General features: G+C 39.4%; 1 protein-coding gene across 4 annotated transcripts in view; it reads left to right on the forward strand.

Moving 5' to 3' along the window:
* WDFY4 (WDFY family member 4) overlaps positions 1-21,354 on the forward strand; it is a 145,683-nt gene that overhangs the window by 61,934 nt on the left and 62,395 nt on the right. For all 4 annotated transcript variants that reach the window (XM_049810148.1, XM_049810144.1, XM_049810145.1 and 1 more), the window contains exons 37-41: positions 2,020-2,129; positions 3,100-3,291; positions 3,829-3,968; positions 19,797-19,874; positions 20,790-20,993. In XM_049810148.1, coding sequence (XP_049666105.1) covers positions 2,020-2,129; positions 3,100-3,291; positions 3,829-3,968; positions 19,797-19,874; positions 20,790-20,993 — 724 coding nt within the window. The remainder of the gene's footprint in view (positions 1-2,019; positions 2,130-3,099; positions 3,292-3,828; positions 3,969-19,796; positions 19,875-20,789; positions 20,994-21,354) is intronic.

Here is a 21,354-nt window from a genome sequence, read left to right on the forward strand (position 1 = left end):
GGGATAAACTGTTCTTCAAACGGAAGGCTATTTTTGCCTTGAATACTAGTGAGCAGAAAATTTCCTACCATCTCTCTTACTCAGAGGCCAGCTAGTATGTGAGTTTGTGGATCTAGTAAGCAAGGCACAGTGGATGGTAACAACGTAACACTTAATTCCACTTTTTTTCATTTTGAAAAGGGTGTTTCATTTCAGAGACACGCAGGCAAGCTTGCATGTTTGTCTAAGCAGAACCCTTAAATTTGCACATAGGTTTAATTGCTACTCTTTATTAACCAAAACAGCTGTGTTGTATCTGTTTTATTCATCCAGCATTTCCAGCAGCTTACTCACTTCGGAGTAGTAACTGCAGTTAACAAGCTTGAACTGATTTCAGTGGGGTTGGCTCACAAGCCCATCATTAAAATGAGAATCTGGAAATCTTCCTGGGATGTAGGCTAGAATCAGTCCACAAGCGTGCAGGTGGCCACTCTCCGAGACATCCGCGTGGGCTAATTTAGGGAGATGGTTTTTCTGATCCAGCAGCTATTGTTGTGTGGGTACATTTAAAAATATATATAAAACTGTGCATGGATCTTGTGAATCTTTCTGTTATGGTTATTGTTACCTGGATCTGAACTGTAAAGTCCTGGTCATACTGAAGCTGGGAGTTTTGCCATTGGCTTGGATAGGGCTAGAATATCCATACCCACTCTGTTCACTCTTCTTACAGGTGATGTGTCAGAGGTACTCTTGCTAATCTAAGCTGAGGAGTTATTCTGGAAACTTTTTTTGTGAAAAGAAGCAAATGTTGCCTTGTGCTTTATTCACTACAATGATGTTTGTTGTTTCAATGAAAATGTTCTGTGCTGCTTAGATGGTCTGAATTTAATCCATTAACACAACATCACATCAGAAATGAGCTGTGCTTCCTGAGGTCTTTTCTTGATCATTCTTATTCCAGTCAGATAATAATTTCCAGGCCAAAACTGTTGAGATGGGGTAAGGATTGACTGTATGTAGCAAGAGCAGAAACATTTTTAAAAAAATAAATTACAGAAGTGTTGTTGTTAGCCAAAAGCCAAACATAGCAAATCCAGGGAATCAGAACTGTGGTATTTAAATAAAACCAGAAATTAAAATGGTAGTTTTGCATACCCAAGAGATTTGACTCTCCCATGGAGTAGTGCCTGTTTACAATTGACAGAACATAGTATCTTACTAGTGGCTATATATAATATATATATATTATCGACAGCACTTCTGTGACCAAGTCCAGGTTGTCTGGATGCCTTAACTAAGCCTGTTGCATTTATTGTATGCATTACTGCTGTGCTGAAATTCCTGGTGTCTTTTATCTACTGACTGGTAAATTATCTGACACACACCCCACCCCCAAAGCAGCACTAACTCTTTTTGGCCATGGTGATGCTCTCAATTGTAATCACATCTACATGATACTAATACCATGGTGCTAAAGATTGTGCTTTTTTTTGTGCTAAATGCTTTATAAACTGAATGAACAATCATTGGTGCAAAGAACTTAGTCTAAGTAAACAGTTCAGTTGTAGGGTATGGCAAGGCAGTGTTTCCCACATAATGGGAGGTACCTCAAGTGAAGAAATTCAGAGCAAAGAGATGGCATACAGGGTGCTCAGGGGAGGGGCAACAAAGCTGGATGCAGTCTGGCTACATCAGTACAGCCCTGTGTTCCAGCTAATTGAGGTGAATGGTAGATGCAAGTGCACTGAGAAGTGCAGGGATAAGTCATGTACAACAGAGTGATCCATAGGATCTTGATGACCACTCCTTGACTTTGAAAACCAGACTGACAGTGGTTTAGTTCCCACTTCCTGAAAATCCTGCAATATCATGTGATTGGTGTAAGCCCTTGAGCCTGGGAATACTGATCTACTAAATGAATTGAGTAGGAGTCCATGTATAGAAATACCCTTAGGTTTTTCACTATCCTCAGTTTATTCTAAGTCTGGTTTCCTCACATGTCCTCCCTTTTTTTTTTTTTTTTTTTTTTTGTCACAGCTGTTCGGAAGGTTTTGGGGTGGATGCAAAACCAAAGCTGGCTTCGTATCACCAAATTTTCCTTGCACCCAGTGAAGAGGAAAAGGGCAGCCTGCCTACTCCTGATGATGGTAATTTATGGCACATGTTGCCTTTGGCTTACAGTGCAGGAAAGTGCATGGCATAAATAGTTATCAGCAGCTTGTGCAATGTCTACTTAATTGTGTTTTTGGTGTATAGGCACTGCAGGCCTATAGCATAGAGAAAGGAAAGTTGTGCTAAAAATCACTTGTGTTTGCATCATACTTTTTTATTCAAAATTCACACCCCACATCCTCAGGAATAATGAATATCAGTTTGGAGATCTCTTCCCTATGTTGCGGCCAGTATCCATGCCCAGATACATACTATTTGTAGCTCTATTTGTTTTTTCAATGCCTATACAGATCTTGTGTGTTTGTATTGTACACAGGAAGAAACATTTTGCTCTTTTAAGAGAAACAATGGAAATATTTTGGGCTGGATTCAGTGTGGGGGCTGTCAGCTGAACCCTACAGCAGAGTGATGTTCTCTCTTTTTTTTTTTTTTTAAAATATTTATTGGCTTGGATATGATGCAACCAAATAAGTCTGATTTGCAGGGAAATACAGCAAAACAGCTCAGAAAGTCCTTGTACAGCATACTCTTGCTGTCAAATTGTTTCACAACTTGGTTACCTTCCCCCCACTGTCTCTAACGATGTTTGGCAACGCAAAGGAATGTCCGTTATGTGCTCTGGCATTCTATATATGATAATAAGATCATAAAAATTCTGATGAGATGGTTTTCAAAGGCAGAAACCAGTTAGGATCATCTGTCACTCCTGCTTGTTTCTTTCAGGGAGTTGAAATATAGTAAAAGAAATGTCCTGCTGTTTTCTGTATTAGATTAACTAGTCTGGCTTAGAACCTATGCAGGCAGTAGACAACACGGAGCAACTCCACTGACTCCAGCAGTTACTCTGGACTAGTGCTGTTCCAAATGAGATATTTTTGCTTTATCTGCTGCTTGACTTGTTACACAAAAAATGATTCTTCATTTGTAGTTTCTTTTGTTTCCTAGTCCATCAGGAGATTCTGAGAACAGTAGAAATCATCTGGAAACAGCTCATTTCTCAGAGGCAGCAGGCTTTGGAGGACACTTACAAGATGGATCTTTCCGTAAAAGGAAATGACAAAGAAAGGGACATGAAGATAACAGAGATCACTCCTTTATGGGAAGAAATTATGACAAAAGCTTGGCAGCACTTGATAGGTCTGTTCTTTTATGGAACACGTGTAGTAAGCAAAGACATTGCAGTAAATGTAGTGCTTAACGGAAAGCCGCTGATTCCTTGGTTATACCCTTCCTCTGCACATCACCTGTTAGATAAAGCAGATTCTCAGTTTCTCTCATCCAGGATAGTGATCTCTTTCTGTGTCATGCCCCAGCTCTTCTGTAATCACCTGGTAATGTTGTAGGGCTTCTACTGTACTGCAAGAAACAGACATCTCCTTAGACAATTGTATATTTGCTTGAAGCAGGGCATCCCAATATGTGCAGTGCTGCAGTGGTTCAGAGTTCACATCTGTATAATGAAACTGATCTATGGCACACCTCTGTGAGGCTTTTAAATAAAAACTTGAGAAGTGCGCATTAGTTCAGTGCTTTTCTTATAAACTGAAGGACAATCCAGCTGGAGTGAGGCACTGCCATGTTGTCATGTCTTGTGTAACAGGGATACAAACCCTCTACCTTACCACAGGCTCAACTTCAAGTTTTACAAGTTTTTATGTCTGCTCTGGCCCACAGCATCTGAAAAGAAGCTTCTCCAGAATAAAGCGGGGCCAGGCCCATCACAGAGCAAGCACAATTCCTGGAGTGAAAGCCTCTCTTCAGCTATCAGGTTGATGCCTGGACGAAACACAAAGGAAATGACATGCAAATCTCAGGTAACTTCTGCTCTTTGTCTTTTCTGGCTCTGTCACTGGTCTGCCTTTTATATGGCTCTGCAGAGTTTGTCTGGACTTGGGAGTCTTCTGAGTATGTCTGTTGACATGTTCCATTGCAAACTAGACACCTATTGCAGTTAAGGATTCTTTTCTAGACTGCTAGAAATAATGACTAACAAATAGTCGTTGATCTGAAGAACTTCAGCTGGCAGCCTTAACTTATAATGTATCAATGCATACTTTTTGCATGAGACCTAATTATTGCACTTGAAAGGAAAAACCTAAGCAACCCTTGTGTGTTTGTGCTCACAGGGCTCTGCTTGGGTCAGAACAAGGTGAGGAGATGCTGGCTTTGCTGCTGCTTTTGACTTACATCAGTTATGTAAACCTTGTCCTTCAGACACTGAATTAGTAGAAAGGATCAGGTATTACCATAGTACTGTCCTTTCATTTTCTAATCAATTTGAAGTATTAAAGGCCCAAATTTTAGTTTAGGCTCAAGAGATAAGGAGACAAGTGTTTATATAAACCAGGGATGAGTCTGGAGGGTATGCAGCATTCCTACCACCAGCAATGAATCTGGACTATCTTTTGCATGTGTAAGCTCCCCCTTTGCTGAAAATGAGGGCCATTTCCATGTTTTTGCTGGGCATATGTTGAGAATACAAATAAAAAGCACCAGTTAAGTGTGTTAGGGCTAGAGTAATGAGCTATATGGTAGGGCAGCAGTGCATTGATAGAATATTCAGGACTTTGGACTGAGCTTGTGTTATTGCAGTGCTGATCATATTAAGGTATTTTTTTCTCCTGCTGAGGAGACAGCGAGTCTGTTACAGCATCAGTTTAGGGAGTCTTAACCCTCTAGCCCAAGCTGCAGCAGATTGCAACTTTACCTACAGTGATGGCTGGTTCACTTCCAGGTGTATTGATCAAGAAGGCTATGATACCCAAGTAAAGTTTCTCGTAGTACCTTACTGAGCTGCAAGTTTTTTCTCAGCATGCCACAGCAGCGTTCTCATTCCTTAAAATCACTTTGCTGCTTACAGAGTGAGCAAGTTCTTCCCAGGTACATATGTAGACTGTGATGTCATACTACAAGAGCATCAACTATTTGCCCTGGGGTCTGTTTAATTATTTTTTAAAATTAATTTTGATTATTACAGCTGATTACACCTCAGTGAGCAATGTAATTGATATTTGTAAATGTATCCCAAGGAACATTTTGTACAACATGCTTTTTGCTGTTGAAGGTTAAAGACTCCGTTATTGGTTTTTCCCTAAATATGCCCACATCATTAGTTCCTCCAGTGAAAAGGTTGCCATCTGGAAAAGGCAGCACGGAGACATTATTCAGGCACAAGTGCATGAAATTGGTGTTTCTGCATCTTCTGTCTCTCTTCTGCAAGGAAGCGGCTTGTAATTAAAGGAGCTGGGTTTGGAGGAAACATTACTCATTTGGTGTTATTCCTTATCATGTCAAGGACTGACAGCTCCACAGCTCTGACAAATTGTTCCTCTCAATGAGATACAAAGCTACAGTTCCAAATGTTCTTCTCCACACTCTCTCTCCCCCTTTCTCCCTCCAGCCTATCTTTGAAAGTTTGATGCACTTTTCAGAGTGTCCTGGTTTCAGCTGGGATAGAGTTAACTGTCTTCCTAGTAGCTGGTACAGTGCTATGTTTTGAGTTCAGTATGTGAAGAATGTTGGTAATGCTGATGCTTTCAGTTGTTGCTCAGTAGTGTTTACACTAAAGTCAAGGATTTTTCAGCTTTTCATGCCCAGCCAGCGAGAAAGCTGGAGGGGCACAAGAAGTTGGCACAGGACACAACCAGGGCACCTGACCCAAACTGGCCAACAGTGTATTCCATACCATGGGACGTCCCATCTAGTATAGGAACTGGGAGTGGGGGCGGGGAATCGCTGCTGGGGGACTAGCTGGGTGTTGGTCAGTGGGTGGTGAGCAATTGCCCTGCACATCATTTGTACATTCCAATCCTTTCATTATTGCTGTTGTCATTTCATTAGTGTTATCATTATCATTATTAGTTTCTTCTTTTCTGTTCTATTAAACTGTTCTTATCTCAACCCAGGAGTTTTCCTTTTTTTCCCAATTTTCTCCCCCATCCCACTGGATGGGGGGGGAGTGAGTGAGCGGCTGCGTGGTGCTTAGTTGCTGGCTGGGGTTAAACCACGACACAGAGAAATGAAATCTAAGAGGAAGAAAATGAATTTCTTTGTTCCTCAACAGCCCTCTTTCTTTATACACTTCACAAGCAAGGTATAAGTTGGGATTTTCAGTGTCAAAGCTGGGAGCACAAGTTACATTAAAAATAAACGGTATTTGTGCTTCTAACTTGTTTTTTTTTTAACCTCACTTTGGTAGTCACTTTAAAAAGGGCTGTAATGTGATTTTGTATCATTTGCTGTGTCTCAGGTATCTTCTGTATTGACCTGGGAAAAATCTTCAGATACTGGCCTCTGTCTTCACTACTGATAGTTATGGACCTATGTCCTACAGTGACAGGCACGTGGTTGAAACATTGAGATAAAAGGAAAAGTAGCATAGTGAGAGACAAAGCCTTTAAATCTTATAGTAAAATAACAATCTTTGCATTTATTGAGAGCTAAGCATGATTGTTCCTAGCTGAGCAAAACTATTAAATTTGAGAAAAGTGCAGAAATTCAGCCAGGATTTCAAAGCTTTGCCCAGTAGAAAGAAGAAATGAGTTTATAATAAACAAACAAGTTGAAGTGGTAGTTGCATTTGCTGCAGATGAAAAAAATAACCAAAAACCCCCAAAGAAAACACCCCCCTCAAAACTGTCAGCTTTTTCCCTGTTGTCATTTACAAGATAGCAAGAGTGCTTTTGAGACCCAATCCTCAATCTGGAAAAAAAACAACAAAATTCAAACTATTCAGTCCAGCAAAGGATCAGGCTCCATATTTCTGCTGTACTTTCAGACAGGATCACCAGCATCAGTGAAGCCAATTCCCTGCTATTTGGTGGTAAATGTCAGAATTAGCAATCAAATACAGCTGTGTTTCCCCCATATTTCTGAATCTACTTTGCTATCTCATGCTCTGGGCTTTGTCTGGAAGGCATGATCATTCAGAAAGGAGAGCGTGATCACATTTCTGGTAGTAGAATGGTGATCATCTGCTCTGGTAATTGCTATTTTGTGCTTTCTTGGAAGTCTGAGTAGCCATGCAGGAGCAAGAGGAGCACTGTACAAAGTCAGATTTTTTTAATGCTTACAGGTGACACAGTTGGGTAAATTTGCCAGCAGGAGAGTCTGTAAGACTCTGAATACAGTGCCAAAGGTTTCCAAGTCATTGACTTTCCTGTTTCAAAGCAAGCTTCTAGATCTCTTGCTCTTTCTCCTCCTTTCCTCCCCCAGTCCCCCTCCCCACAGTTTTGCTGTCAGAATCTAGGATACATATTTAATGTTTAGGTTAGCAATGACTGATTGTTTTTGTCATCTTCAACAAGCTGCAAAAGCAGCAAGGGACCACTATAACAATCATATTTCAGTAAATTGTAAATCAGTCAACAGCTTCTACCATGTAGTGTCCTGAAGTTCTTCCTGAGGATGAGTGCCCAAGCAAGGCTACAGGCAGCATACTTCTTACTACTGTAAGACACACTGCCTCAGTGCTGTAGATATAGCTGTTATTCTTTACAAGAAATGCAGAGCCTCCTGAGTTCTACAGCAGGCCTGATCATACCTGTCTTCTGTTTTGGTTCATTAATTACATTCCTCTATGCCAGAGGCCCATATACCTTCAAAGAATGAAATAGAAAAGGTCTTTTTAATCCCAGTCTTCAGAAAGAAGAGGTTAACAGAGACCTAACTTGTAATTGCAAAACCGGAAACTTTACGGTAGGATTTTGGACAGCAAACACACTTGTGAAGACAGCTATAGATAAAAAGCCAGCATCTGATGTCCTTTGTGCTGGTTTTGTCACTCTGTTGCAAGAGAATTCCTCCTAGTTAAGTGATGGGAGAATGCAGCCTTTGAACTCTAAGGATTTTTGAGCAGTTTGATGGATAGCTTGGTTTCTGATCTGCTGCCCTTAGTGTATGCAAGGTCACTGCAGAGCTAGCTGCAAAAAAAGCATTTAATGGTGTAGCTCTACAAATCAGAAAATACTAGATGCCAAGTGTGGCTTGACTGGGAGTGATTCATTTTTCTTTAGTTGGCCTTGTAGTAAGAGCCCATCTCTTGTGCTTACTTTTGTAAGCAACAGGCAGATTGGTAAACCCACAGCAAATCTGTAGAAGATAACTGCATCAGTGTGTCAGCAAGACCCTTCTTTGCCTCTGTGGATAACTTTCTGAAGTCAGGAGCTCCAAGAAAAGACCACTTGGCTGAGACTTAAGTCACTGTCAGACACAGAATCTACTTCAGTTCCTTTTGAAAATTCTTTCTCTTAATTTTTTACAATGTAATATTTTATTTATTTATACTGATCGCTAAGCGGTCTTGATGTACCTGCTGAAAAGAAACTGCAAGTTCATTAACTCATATAGGAAAGTGAATTGTATATCCTCATCTTATCATTGAGCAAGAAGATGGTGATATGGCCAAGGACCACTTAAATTCTGCATAGTTTCCTAACAACAAATGCCCTTGGTTGAAGTAATAGCAAATGTCTCTTGGGCAAGCTCCACTGAAAGTTATCTGTCAAGTCCTGCCTCTATAGTTAGATTCCCAAGAGAAAGAAAGACAGCCTCTGAAATCTCTTCTAGGAGTTAATGTTTCTTTTGAATTCTGAGAAAGACTGAGGCATGTTTCAAACAATGTTATTTCAAAGTCTTTATGATTTTCTTTAGTTTTAGATTTACAGGAAATTTATTTTTTTAGTTTTCTCATCTGTTTATTCACCAGGCTTCTCTTAGGCCAGCACCTAAAAGTGTTGTTGCTACAGAAAATTATTTGTTTGTTACACCAAGAACAACAAATTTCACAGACAGCAAAAAAATTTACAGAATTGTTTCACATGTAACACTCATTCTTAAGATAAATATGTCTAGTATACCTAGTATCTCTAGTCATTCACCTGTGGTGGTAATGCATTATATTTTGAGAAGTATTTAAACATAGAATTTCCATTAACTTCAGTGGAAGCTTGAACTACAGGCTTAAATTCCTTCTGTGCTGGAAATTTATATCTCTACATCAACACTTACAGGAGTTTTTTTATGTTTTGTACAGTGCTAGGACTTAATTACCTAGTACCTAAGTAGTAGCTGCATCACAGATAGAGAATTAGACCTGTCTGGGGCAGGGGTCTCACCCCACATGATTCCACCAAGAAAGAGCACTGGGGCTTCACTCCTGGCTGTCAGTCTTACTTCACACTCTTTGCAGCCATCTTTTACAGGTTGTGCATTAGGTTTGGGGGAAGAGGGAGAAATGACCTGTTTCAACTTAATATGTACAGATCATACTCACAAATTCTTGGGTGAGATGTCTGTGTGCAGAAGTCTGTGTTTTAGAGGGTAGTTTTAAACAAGGGTTTTCAAACAGAAGTGTTTGATTTTGAACTGGAAGGCTGATGATATATTCCAAGGCCCTTGTCAGGGCGTGGAAGACTCAGCCCCAGGACGTAAAATCAGCCTTAGCTCAAAATGCTGTATGTCAGTGGGCTTTGACTTCTGTAAGAAGCTTTATCTCATGTTGACAGACATGAATTTACATAGACTTGGCCATTATCATCCAAGATGTCAGTGGCAACACTAGCAGCTGAACCCAGAGCTAGTTAGTGGACCAGTGCCTTCAAATACTAGCTACTTCTTTCCTGCATTGTTATAGCATCTTTCAATAACTGACTGTAAAATCAAAGCTGATGCTGAGGAGCCTGGGTTTTCAAACAATAGTGGAGCCACTGCATCAGAGAGTGGTTGTTCAAGGTGTGGAGGAATGCAGGGTACTGAAAAGGAGAGCAGGGTTGAACAGAAAGAACTTGATAATTTGGAATGAAGGAGGAATAAACTCAACTTAGCAGTTCACGGTAGGTGAAATGAAGAAGATAGAAATATTTGAAACATAATCACGATTACTATTTAAACAAATATTTTTCCTACCAATCACTCAGTTGATCTTTTATTAGCTTTTCAAGTTAACTGACTTAAAGCAAACAAACATATAATGATATTTCTTTGAAAAGTGCATCATTTGTGTAACATCTTTATCTTCAGAATAGAAGGATAATTAACATCACTAATTATCTAATTAAGTTCATTAACTATCCACCAACAGTGCACCGTGAAGTTGACATTATGTTCTTCTGTCAACAAATGCTTTGATTTCTTAGGAAGTAATTAAAATGTAAATTAGCATGTCATTAAATGCACAAGGGAAGTTTGGAATCAAATATTCATTTCAAAACTGCTCATAGCACACATTTTTTTTTTACTTCAATGAAATAGGCACTTTACTATTAATGATGTATATTAAAAAATTTCCATTATAATATTATTGTCTTGTTCAATAACTGGCTCAAAGCTAAATTACAGTATGCTGCAGCAAGCTGGAAAAAGTTTCTTTAACTTTGAACAAAGAAATTTTTATGTCCTCTTAAGCGGGTATCTGACACACTGCTCACTTATCATTTTCAGATTGTTCCCAAGATCTTAAAGAAATAATTCAACAGGTCAATAAGTTAGATAAGAACTGCATGAAAACACAAAATGCAGAGCTATCTGATTTTAAGTAATACAAATCACCAAACTTTCTGAAATGCATGGGAATAATTTCCATATTCACTGAACACAACTGTTTAACAGAGAAGTTGGAATATAAAGGCTGGATGATGATGAATACAAACCATTAGGCTGACTCAGATCCACAGGCTACTTACTCCACAGTCCATCCCCAGAAATCCAGTACCAGTTGCTACAAGAAATGGTGTGTGACAGCACAATGCACAGTAGAAAATCTATCCTAGCAAAACTGTTCCTTTCTTGATTTATATCACTTTCATCTTAAAACCTAAAATACAAGAAATAATATCTCTTCCAAAACTTTTTGTTAGTAACTATTCAGAGGGAGTTTTTCTGTGTTTTTAAATTCAGTGGTGTTCTGTGGCAGCGAAGACCCTTCATTCAACTATGCATTGTATGAAAAGATGTTTTCTTTTATGTTTCCTGCATATTTTTTTTAAATAGATTTTTGCTTTCCAAACTAGAGATTGTGTCTTGTTTGGGTTTAAGCTTGGATATAGGATTTCAGCGAGTGGAGTTTAATGTTTAAAGCTGTTGGCATTGAAATCTCATCTTTCAAGAGCTGCTGGTCGCAGAGTTTTATTCTCATGTAACAGAGAGGATGGCAAATGAATTGAATGGTGTTAATGTGGATGAAAGCAGCGTTTTATCTGGTTGCAGACAAAACATAGAAACAAGTGCTAGCCAGTGAAACAGAATCAATTTTTTTTCCTGCTGAATATATAGAAAGTCAAATAATTTTTATATTTCTTGGTTCAAATATGTCCATTTTCTTCCAGAATTTTGATGCAACCTATTATTTATGATAAATTAAAAAAAAATGTTTGAATTAAGTTGCTTTATATGGATCATTTGATTCAAAAACCTGAAGCAGCATTAAACCGAATCAAACTTATGTTTTTGTTTTAAAACTTTGGGTGGAAGCAACATTCTCATCCAGTTTCCCAAAAGAAAATAGTTTTTCATTATTCTTTTTTTTTCCTATGTTCTATATTTGCTCTATTTTTAAAGACAAATAATGCACTTTTTCAATTATGCTATTTATTATTAGAAATCTTTATAAGGAGAAGAATTATGACCAAATTTGCTTATCAACAAGTTATGAGTTTCTATATGGTGTCTCATCTCATGCAGGGAGCATTATAAAATGCACATAGGAGTCTGGGTGCCCAGAAAATTAAGTATGAGTTTCCACCAGACAGCAAGGACTGAAAATAGCTAAGAGTGTGAACTGGATGGTGGTATGTGCAAGTAGAGAACAGGAAATCAGGGGAGGTCCTAGAAATCTCTGCAAGATGAACTTAAATGTTTCTCCTAAATGAGGGTATAAGTTGATAACCTGTGCTGAAGTCCATGACCATTCAGTTCTTGCTGTTCTCATCCTTGCTAGCCAAATTAAAGGTAAAGCTTGGTTGTGCCTGTGTTCCATTCATGCTTTCTGCTGCAGAGTATTCTGCAGAGTCCAGGATTTTTCTACAGGCACTAAAAATACTCCAGAAGTAATCTTGTCACCTTTAAATGCATGTCATTTTAGGAAAACTGATAATTTTGGGGGTCAGGGAAGAGATGTTTCTTTGTATTCTGTACTCTGAGCTCTAAGCATATGCTAATTTTTACAGAATTCTTTCATCGGCTAAAGGATTAGAAGTGCACATTTTTCTTAAATAAAAGCAATGATTCAAATGTAATCAGAAAATGCCAGTGCATGAGTCTTTCAGATAAATGCATTGAGCCCTAAGTTGCATACACCTGTAGGACTTCACAGAAAATCACCATTTTAAATAGAAATAGGAAAATGGTGAGTAAGAACAAGTGAAGGCAAGAAGAGACTCCATTGCTATTCCCCATAATGCCGAAGTCTGGCCACCTTTCACTGGAGGTAAAAGCTAATACCTCTGCTGTAACAGAATGGAAACTGAACCGTCAAGAGGTTGAGTGAGTTATCCCAAAGTCATAGAAGTCATTCTCAGAGATAGGATTAAAGAACAAACATGTCACACGTCCCATTGAGCTTTTTTGCTTTTAAGAGACAAGTTACCTGTCCTCCCAGGAATGAATCTCTTCAGTAGTATCATCTGTTGGAGTGTGTGTGTATGCACACATATATACATACATATATATAGTTGCTATAGAAATAAAGTTGCTTCTGTGCTGCCTGAGTTTAGCTGATAAATACAGTGTGGAAGTCTCATCCCATGTACACCATACTTTGGGTTTATCCTCTTGAAACTCACCCCCATGTGTGGGTACATTTATGATGCACTGAAATATGGAGGTTTTTCTCATTAAGTTTGCTATTCCCCAACCAACTGGTGATGCCAGGAATCCATCCATGATCTTAGGAGCAGTTGGCACTGTGCATTAGCCTCCTAGCGGGTTGAGGCACGAAGCTTCCATGCAACACTTAACTGCTGGAACTACAGTCTGTTGAAAAGCTAAATGAATTTTGGCAAAGCAACAATAAAATCCACATGGCAATAACAATTTTGTGATTCAAAAGAGCCTGCTAACAACCCTCAGCATGGAAAGTGTATGCGAAGGACTAAGATAAACTGATCTTTAATCTGCTAAGAAAAACATTATCTGCCTTAGCCTAATGCTTGTTACCTGCTGACTAATGAAACAATTTTTCCTCTTATGAAATGAACCTACTCACTTCCTAGTGTATAGTCAGTTACGTGAAAAGTAGTCTTGTCACAAGATGGGTGGCTTATTGTTTGCACAGGGTAGCAGTATACCTGGTCTCTGATTCACCATGTTAGATTTAGTAGCAGTAGTACACTTGGAGATGTTATGCACTTTGTCCCTGTATCTGAATGCAACAGGGCTGGTGAATTGGAGAATTCACCCAGCTCTAGTAATTTATTATAACATTCAGATTCTTCTCTGTAAAACTGCCATGCTAGCTGTAATCCTATCCTCTGCTTGTGAGGCTGTTGAAGAAGGGATTGATTTATTCTCTGTGACTTAGCAGGAAAGGACCAGAAGCATTGGGCTCTAATTGTTCATGTCAGGAAGGGAAATTATGGTTAGATGTGTGGAAAAAGGAGGAGCATGAGAACTGAAGTGAATACAAGAAGATGGTTTTCACACCTGAGAAGAGTTTAGGCTCAAAACTTAACTGCTGACAATCTGGCTCTGTAGCTCTTTAAGTCATAGTGGTTCAGGAATTTTACGTTAAAAAGATTATTGGCTTTAGATGGTGACTGTGAAAATCAGTCACTTTTGTGAGAAAGTGTCTCCTTCCTGACTAAGTCACAGCATCAGTGACAGGACATCCACACTGGTTAGGGCATGCTGTCCAGAGGACAGAGCTGGGATATGGGGCTGCCAAGAGGAGCAATGCTGCACCACAGGTGGATGCCATTTAATGTTGTGCTCCTGGGAAATATATACTTAAGTAAAACTGAACAATTTGCACTTTAAAAATGGCATTTCCTTGGTGTTCCATTTCATAAAAAATGCAGCTTTTCTGTTTTATTCAAGATGGGAAGAGTGTATCACATTCGTATCATGTCATATTTTTCATTCTAATGATGATAATTTCCTGTTTTGCTCTTTTGCAGTCATCACCCATAGAGGTTTTAAGCATGTTTAATTGCCATTTTTAAGGTACAAGTGCTGCATATGTATTATCTCTATGTATGTACTTTAAATGCTTGGATTAAAGGCAAATATTCCCCCTTCAGTAGCAGACAACCTGTATAAAAAATTTGCGAAGTATATGCCTAAGCACATCCTGAAACACAGTGATTTATTGAATCATGGTCATCAAATCTGTTTCTGCCATGCACAAACTCTTTGCCACTGTCATATGCTATTTACGTGCAGTTTCTTGTGTCTCTAAGAGTTCCTTACCTGCTGTTATATTCTTCTATGTCCATAGAATACTTTCTAAAAGCCTAGTGATTGCTTGAATAGCTGTAATTAGATCAAAAAACCTTCCATGTAGAATTGTGAAAGCCCAAGTCAGAGAAATATGGTATGTGGACTCTTCCTGTGATGTAAGATCTAGTATCTGGTAAATCAGCTATATTAGAATACTATCTGGCACTGGGAACATAAGAGTAGAAGTGATTTCCAAATTGGTTCATCAAATTGTTTCCCATTCCCACTACTACATGCTGTCACCATATACATCCTCTTTGTGGGCTTATCAGGCTGTTTCAAATTAAATCAGGTTGGGTTTGCCCCTTCCAAAGGGGTTTACCCTTTGCCCATCACCAATCCCCCTTCCTTACAACCAAGTCATAGTGGCAGGATGTTCCAGAAACTCACTTGTTTTTGTTTCCTCATCTGTAAGCTGAAGACTTTGACCTCTGTCATGAAGACCTCTTGAGTTGTACTGGTGAAAAGTACTATACAAGAGTAGGTATTTTTGTTATAGCTGTGATGCTATATGAATGCTCTTACTGTGTGTACTTCTATATTTTTAATATTTCTTTTGCTTGGAAGAGCAAAGTAGTAGGCTAATATCACCAATTCTAGTCCTCACTAACAGATGACTAAAACACATGGTTCAGAACAACTATGTGGGTATTCTCACTATCATCCATGGGACTATTCACTTGATACAGTGAGGGATCTGGATATTTGGGCTTCCCTTTTGGCCTTTCAAAGTCCAAAAATATTTTGCTTGAAGTTTATTTTTATTTATTAAGAGTTTTGGCACATACTTTTGTGTGCATGTGTGTTCTGTAATACAACACATAGCCTTTAATTCCCCAAGAAAACCTCAAAGTGCAGCACTCCAATGACATAATGTTTCTTTAGGAAAGAACTGTGGCATATGTGGCGTTTGTATCATGCAATATGAGGTTATTATGGCAAGCCTGAATATTTATGGGGTGCAGGAGTACTAAGTGATGTATATATATAAAAATAATTTAAAAATCAGACATAAAAATTCCAGAGCTCAGTAGAGAATTGTTAACTTAGAAGTCACACAGCCTTTTTTCTTTCTTTTTTTTTTTTCTTTTCTTTTCTTTTCAACTGTTTCTTATTACAAGCAGCCTTTCAATTGCTTTAGTTGAAAGAAATTATAGAAAATCCACTCTCCGGGTTTTTTTTGGCATGCTGATTTGTCTGTTTGCCAGCATTTTTCTCTTTGCTGGTTTTACCTTTCTCCAATGCTAATAATTTTCTCCCCTGTTTGCCTCAGGTCTCCATGCAGCAAGAGGAGAAACAGGTTTTGATTCTGTGGTTCATTTTTTTTTTAATAGGGAAATAGCTTGTAAATTCCATCACCTTTTCAAGCTCTAAATATTGGCTGGGGAATCTGAGGCAGCAAAACAACCTGATTCTACTTAGAATGTCGTTGTCTAAGGCTGCAAAGTAGAGAAGGCTGTATAAAAAAGACTTAAAGCATAGTATCATACTCAGATTTTTAGGCCAGGATGGGTCAATACAGCCTGTTAGTCTGCTCTTCCCTAGAATGAGAGTCATATTTCTTGCATTTACACCTGCTTTTCAGCATATGAAACTCAAACCTTATATTATGTTACACAATATTAACACTTATCAAAGCTGGCATATTGTTTTTGATCAAGATAGATCTTACACTGTGGCTCTGTTGTATTTAATCTACTGCATAAGGAGTTGCCATTTTAAAGGATAACTACCTATGATTTTTAATGGAAACTCTTTATTTGTTAGAAACTTGTTTGCACTGGTTGTTCATTAAGCATTACAGTGTAATTGTTCTGACTGAACACTTAATAAATAATAGCCTGGTCTATATTCTCCATGTTTATTTGAAATATTTTTCAGGTTTTGTTTTTGTTTGTTAGTTTGCTTTGCAGCTTGGGGGTTTTTTTGTTGGTTTTGTTTGTTTGTTTGTTTGTTTTTCCAGTCACAGTGATCTCCAATTTTGTTAACTGTTCATTTCATTTTACAACCAGATGGTTTTCCTGTGGGGATCATCATCAGGGACATGTTCATCTGGTTGAAAATGGCTAGCTATAGCTCATTTGGAAGCCAAAGTGGTTAGTCTTCAGTTCACCAGACGTGGCTAGCAGAATTTTTCTTTCTTAGGACTCTTCATATGTTTTGAAAGCTAGGAGCTGGGTCAGTGAAGTCAGTGAGAATCTTTGCAATGTGGGCTTTGACCTTAGGGGTCTGATCGGTGACCATGAGTGAAATAACAGCTGCCAGTAAAGCACTGACTCTGCTTGAATAGCCTGTGGGTATCTGAAGAGGTTGTTAATACTTGGAGGAATTGGTTGTCTATTCTGAATGGCTCTTACCCTATGTTCACATAGAGCTGGGATCTCAGCTCTTCTCCTGTACTGGGCCTGGCTCAACAGCACAGAGATGCTGTTGCTTTCTAGGTCAGCCTTTATGGGAGTTTTATATGAATTATGGAATAGTTTTGTGAGGCCGCAACTGTGATTACAGGTTTAATGATGCTTTAAACAAACAAAAATGTAATGACTTCCATCAGTGTAAAACAGGAGCTTCCTGCAGGGAAACACCAATAAATGTGACTTCGCGGCAGGGGTACAGACCTGGCTGGCAGCCAGCAGTAATCGGCACACCACATAGACCTTGTGTGTTAACTTAATTATAGCACAGTGCAAGCAGCAGCTAGATAGTTTGCTGTGAGGAATCACTGCCAGCATGGCACAGAGTCCATGCATTTAAAAGTTACCCATCTGATCCATGGCTTTAGGTAGTGAGAGGCTGGGACTTTCACATCCAGTTTAGTCTCGTGCTGTGACTCACAGCAATCTCACCTTTGTCAGGGAAGCTCGGGTGGGCATGAGAGCCTTCGAATGGCACTGGGGGCACTTTAACTTCTCCTGTATAATTTCTGATGAGGTTCTGCCTTCTCTGCCACCTCTAATCCTCAGGAACATATCAAAGGAACAGATACTTCTGCTACTTTCTGTAATGCTGTTAATGATCAGCCACTCTGATTCCTTTTTTTTTTCCTTTCTTTTCTTTTTCTTTTCCCACTTCTTGGCTTTGGTGTACCTTTTGTAAATTCCTGGAAAGGGTAAGCAATCTTATTTTGACTTCAAAATCATGTTCAAGTAAGCCTGCATCCTTCCTACAAATTTGGCTGACACATGGAATAGATATTTATAGTTTATTTGGATACTGTGATTTTGGAGATTCTCTTTCTTTCAATAGTGATTAGGAGCATCACCCCGAGTCAGGTCCCTGTGTGCTGTACCATTAACTTCAGGGAAAAAAAGTTGCTCTTTAAGAGAGCTTTTGGGTTGGAAAATTTTAAAGCGAGTATGCCCAGAAGATCAGACATGGCATCATGTAGTTGTAATAGGATAGCTAGAATCTTTTTCCAGGAAATACACTGTCAAACAGGAAACTGTTAGTAAAAAGGCTGTGATAATGAATTCTTCCCATTAGCTACTTGCCAGCAGTCACACAAAGAGACACTGAGCAAGGAGAGAAATAGATGGAGCAGCTCTCCTTGTGTTTGCATAGGAAAGTCTGAGTTACAAGACTGTAGAACAGTCCCCTGAGTACTGGACAACATTTTAAAGCAGAGTCCAGTGCTGGTTCTTCAGTTGCCTTCATGCAATAAGATAAAACGAGCCAGTAGCTTACTCAGCAGCTATTCAGTGCTTCAGCTATACACGCAGCCTTTCCATATGTTTTGTGTCTCTGATCAGGCAAAAAAATGTCATGAGAACAAATACTTTACTTCAAGTCTCTTTGGGACCCAGAATTTCATAGATGGCTAGGAGAAATGGGGGAAAAAACCTTAGCATTTTCAAAGCTGGAAGCTTGTCTTTGATTAAAGTTTAACAGGGGAATTTCAGGAATTAGTATGATAGTGAAAATCTTGGGTTGTATTTTGTTGTTATTTGCATGATGCTAGTTTCACACCTGAGGTATTCCACTGAGTTTAATAATGTTTCTGCTGACCTTTTCAAAAGGGAGGCTCAGATAGGAAGCACTGTTTGAAATTCTCCAGTTTGTGTTCTGTATAGGTCTTGGCTATGTGAACCCTGTGACCCCAAAACCTGTGGGTTTTGATGGAGTAGATAAGACGAGAATGAAACCCATTTAACTTCCCTACTCCCTGAGTTTAAGGATCCCACTACACTGGAGGATTGCTAGTCTGTGTAACTCTGAGGTTAGTATTTTAGTCTCTGTTTTGTGGTTGGACACGTAGTGGTTTAGGGCAAATTGCATGTCTTGCTGAAGATCACATAACAGTCTGTTTGCAGAGTGGGGAATGCAGCTCATAATCTCTTGACAGCAATTCATCAGTCTTGTACTTGCACAGAGACCCTTAGCTTGAGAAGTTTATTCCAACAAAACAGCAGATGAAATGTGTGACTGTTAATACAGGTTCACTGTTCTGTGAGTCTAGTGCATTCTGGAAGGAAAGGAAAGGTGGCCAGAAAGTTCTGTCAGACTGCTTTGGAATACATGTATTTCCAGAAACACCTGAGTAGCACTGGGGTTTAGGGCATGTCTGTGCTGTGTAGTGGAGCAGAGACAGTTATTATGGGTATTGTCTTGCACTAGCACAGGTCTGCAAGTTTCCAGTTCTAGAGGTAGCTCAGATATCTCTGCATCAGAATCCCATTAAATAGTGTGTTTATACTCCAAGTCACTTGTTGCCAGAGGACTTAGGGTCCTAAATCTCAACATGTTTTTGGAAGCAGTTAGCTTCCTGTCTGTAAAAAGGGGATATGTACCGTTCCTTTGTTTGCACTTTCTGTTTATGCAACAAGGAGCAGGTGTATTGTTATGGATCCCTACCTCAGTTGAGGTCTCTACAACAGATTATTGTCTTTTATGCTACTTGCAGTACTAACTAATTCAGCTCCAAAAGGAGGAGCCTTAAATTTTATTTGCTGTTTTCTTTCTCCTCCTGAGTAGTTCCACTAATGACCGTTGTTAAGATCATGAACATGTTTATCTTCCCGGTGTAAGTGTGCAACTTGCTCTCAAATCATTGCCTCATCACTATACTGTCTGGAGAGCCATCAAACTTGCAGACAAAGGTCATATTCCCCAATTATTCTTGTAAAAGACAGAGCAACTAATGCCTGCTTCTGCTTCTCACAGAGTTTACACCTGCAGCACCTTGCTGTAATGTGTTCTGATGTTTCTTCTAGGGATTTGTGTCATGTATGGAACAGTACCGAAGAATTGGGCAGGAGCTGTATGCCTCTTTGTACAAGAACCATGTACAGGTAAAGAACAGGAATATTGTGCAACAGCTTTCTGTTGTTGAAAGGATGCTCTTGGACTACCCTGAGAAATCTGGCATTACAGAATTGAGATGAGTAGTATGCTCAAAGAAATGCTGAGAGTTAATGAGTCAATACTCTGATCCTGACATCACCCCTGAAGTGTGATATAGCATCACTCACCAGATTCTTCACTTTATCTTCAAGGGCCTTTTTTCTTTTGTTTAAATGAATTATTCCACTCCTACAGTGGCAAAAATGAAAGTGAGGACTTTGACCTTTTTTTCTCAGCAGCCAGTAAAACTTTTCAAGAGGTCTCAAGCTTGTAGCCAGTAAAATCTCACAGGTATGTTTTTGTTTCAGGATTGGCCATCAGAGACCAACAGGCTTTTCATTCTTTGAAATTCTCACCTCTTCTCTCCTTTAAATCGATATTTTAGTGTACCCCAACTCCCTGCACACACCTCCTAAGCAGAAATAATTAAATTTATGCCATTCTTGGAGGGAGCACAGTACACTTCTGACTGAGACTTTCAGACTGTGTTTTCAGTGAGCATGGTTGTTGCCATTTGACACAAACATTCACCAGAAAAAACTGGAGTGAATAAAACCTGTGATGCTGTTCTCCTGACTCACTGCTTTTGAGTTGGAAATCTAATGAAAGCAGCTATTTTCAAGGAGGTTGAAGGTTGCGACATGCTTGTATTTGTAACTGTATCTTAGTTTGACTAGTAGTATCTCCCACAGCATACTTTCAGTGGTCAGTTGGACCTGTGTTTGCTGGGTCTGCAGTGCTCCCTCTGCAGGGGTCCCATCTGGTAGGTTGGGTAGATCCCTCTGAATCACTGGGGTGGTGCCACTGCTAGGCGGGAGGACAGAAGTGTGCAAAAGGTGGCACAAAGTGTTTCTGTCCCACAGATGTTGCAGTGTGGTTACAGCAAAGCAGCCAAGGACTGGATGATACTTGAGGAGCAACTTTTCTACAGAAGAGGCCTGTGGAGAGATGCAGCACGATCCTTAGAGCCACGATGGATTCTTGATTGTTATGAAGGGCCTTCACGAATGAGGAGGAGGATTCAACATGTGAACACCCGAGTGGCAACTATGCGAATGAAGAGTGAGGTAGAAAGCTTTTGCAGGAGGTGCACAATTTCTGTAGCAGTTGCTGGTGACTTTATACACACCTCTTTCCTCTGGTTCTTGTCACCTGATTCATCAGCATGCTGTGCCACGCATAAAGAACCCACTGAATGGGTCTGGTTTTGAGAGAGTAAGAGGGTCTCCAATGTGTTTAGCAGCAACAGAATGATTTTCCCTATTTTCTGGTATAAGATCTCCCGAGAAAGATGAGATTATAACCCAACCATACTTTTCTGCTTGTAGTATCTCATGAGTATAGCGCTTCCCAATGTATGCAACAGAGCCCACTTAGAAGGCTGCACTGTTCTGTTAGTCTTATGCTTGTCAGGGCTGCTAGAACTGG

Source organism: Accipiter gentilis, chromosome 9 (genome assembly GCF_929443795.1).
Source record: "Accipiter gentilis chromosome 9, bAccGen1.1, whole genome shotgun sequence".
NCBI classification, from domain to species: domain Eukaryota; kingdom Metazoa; phylum Chordata; class Aves; order Accipitriformes; family Accipitridae; genus Astur; species Astur gentilis.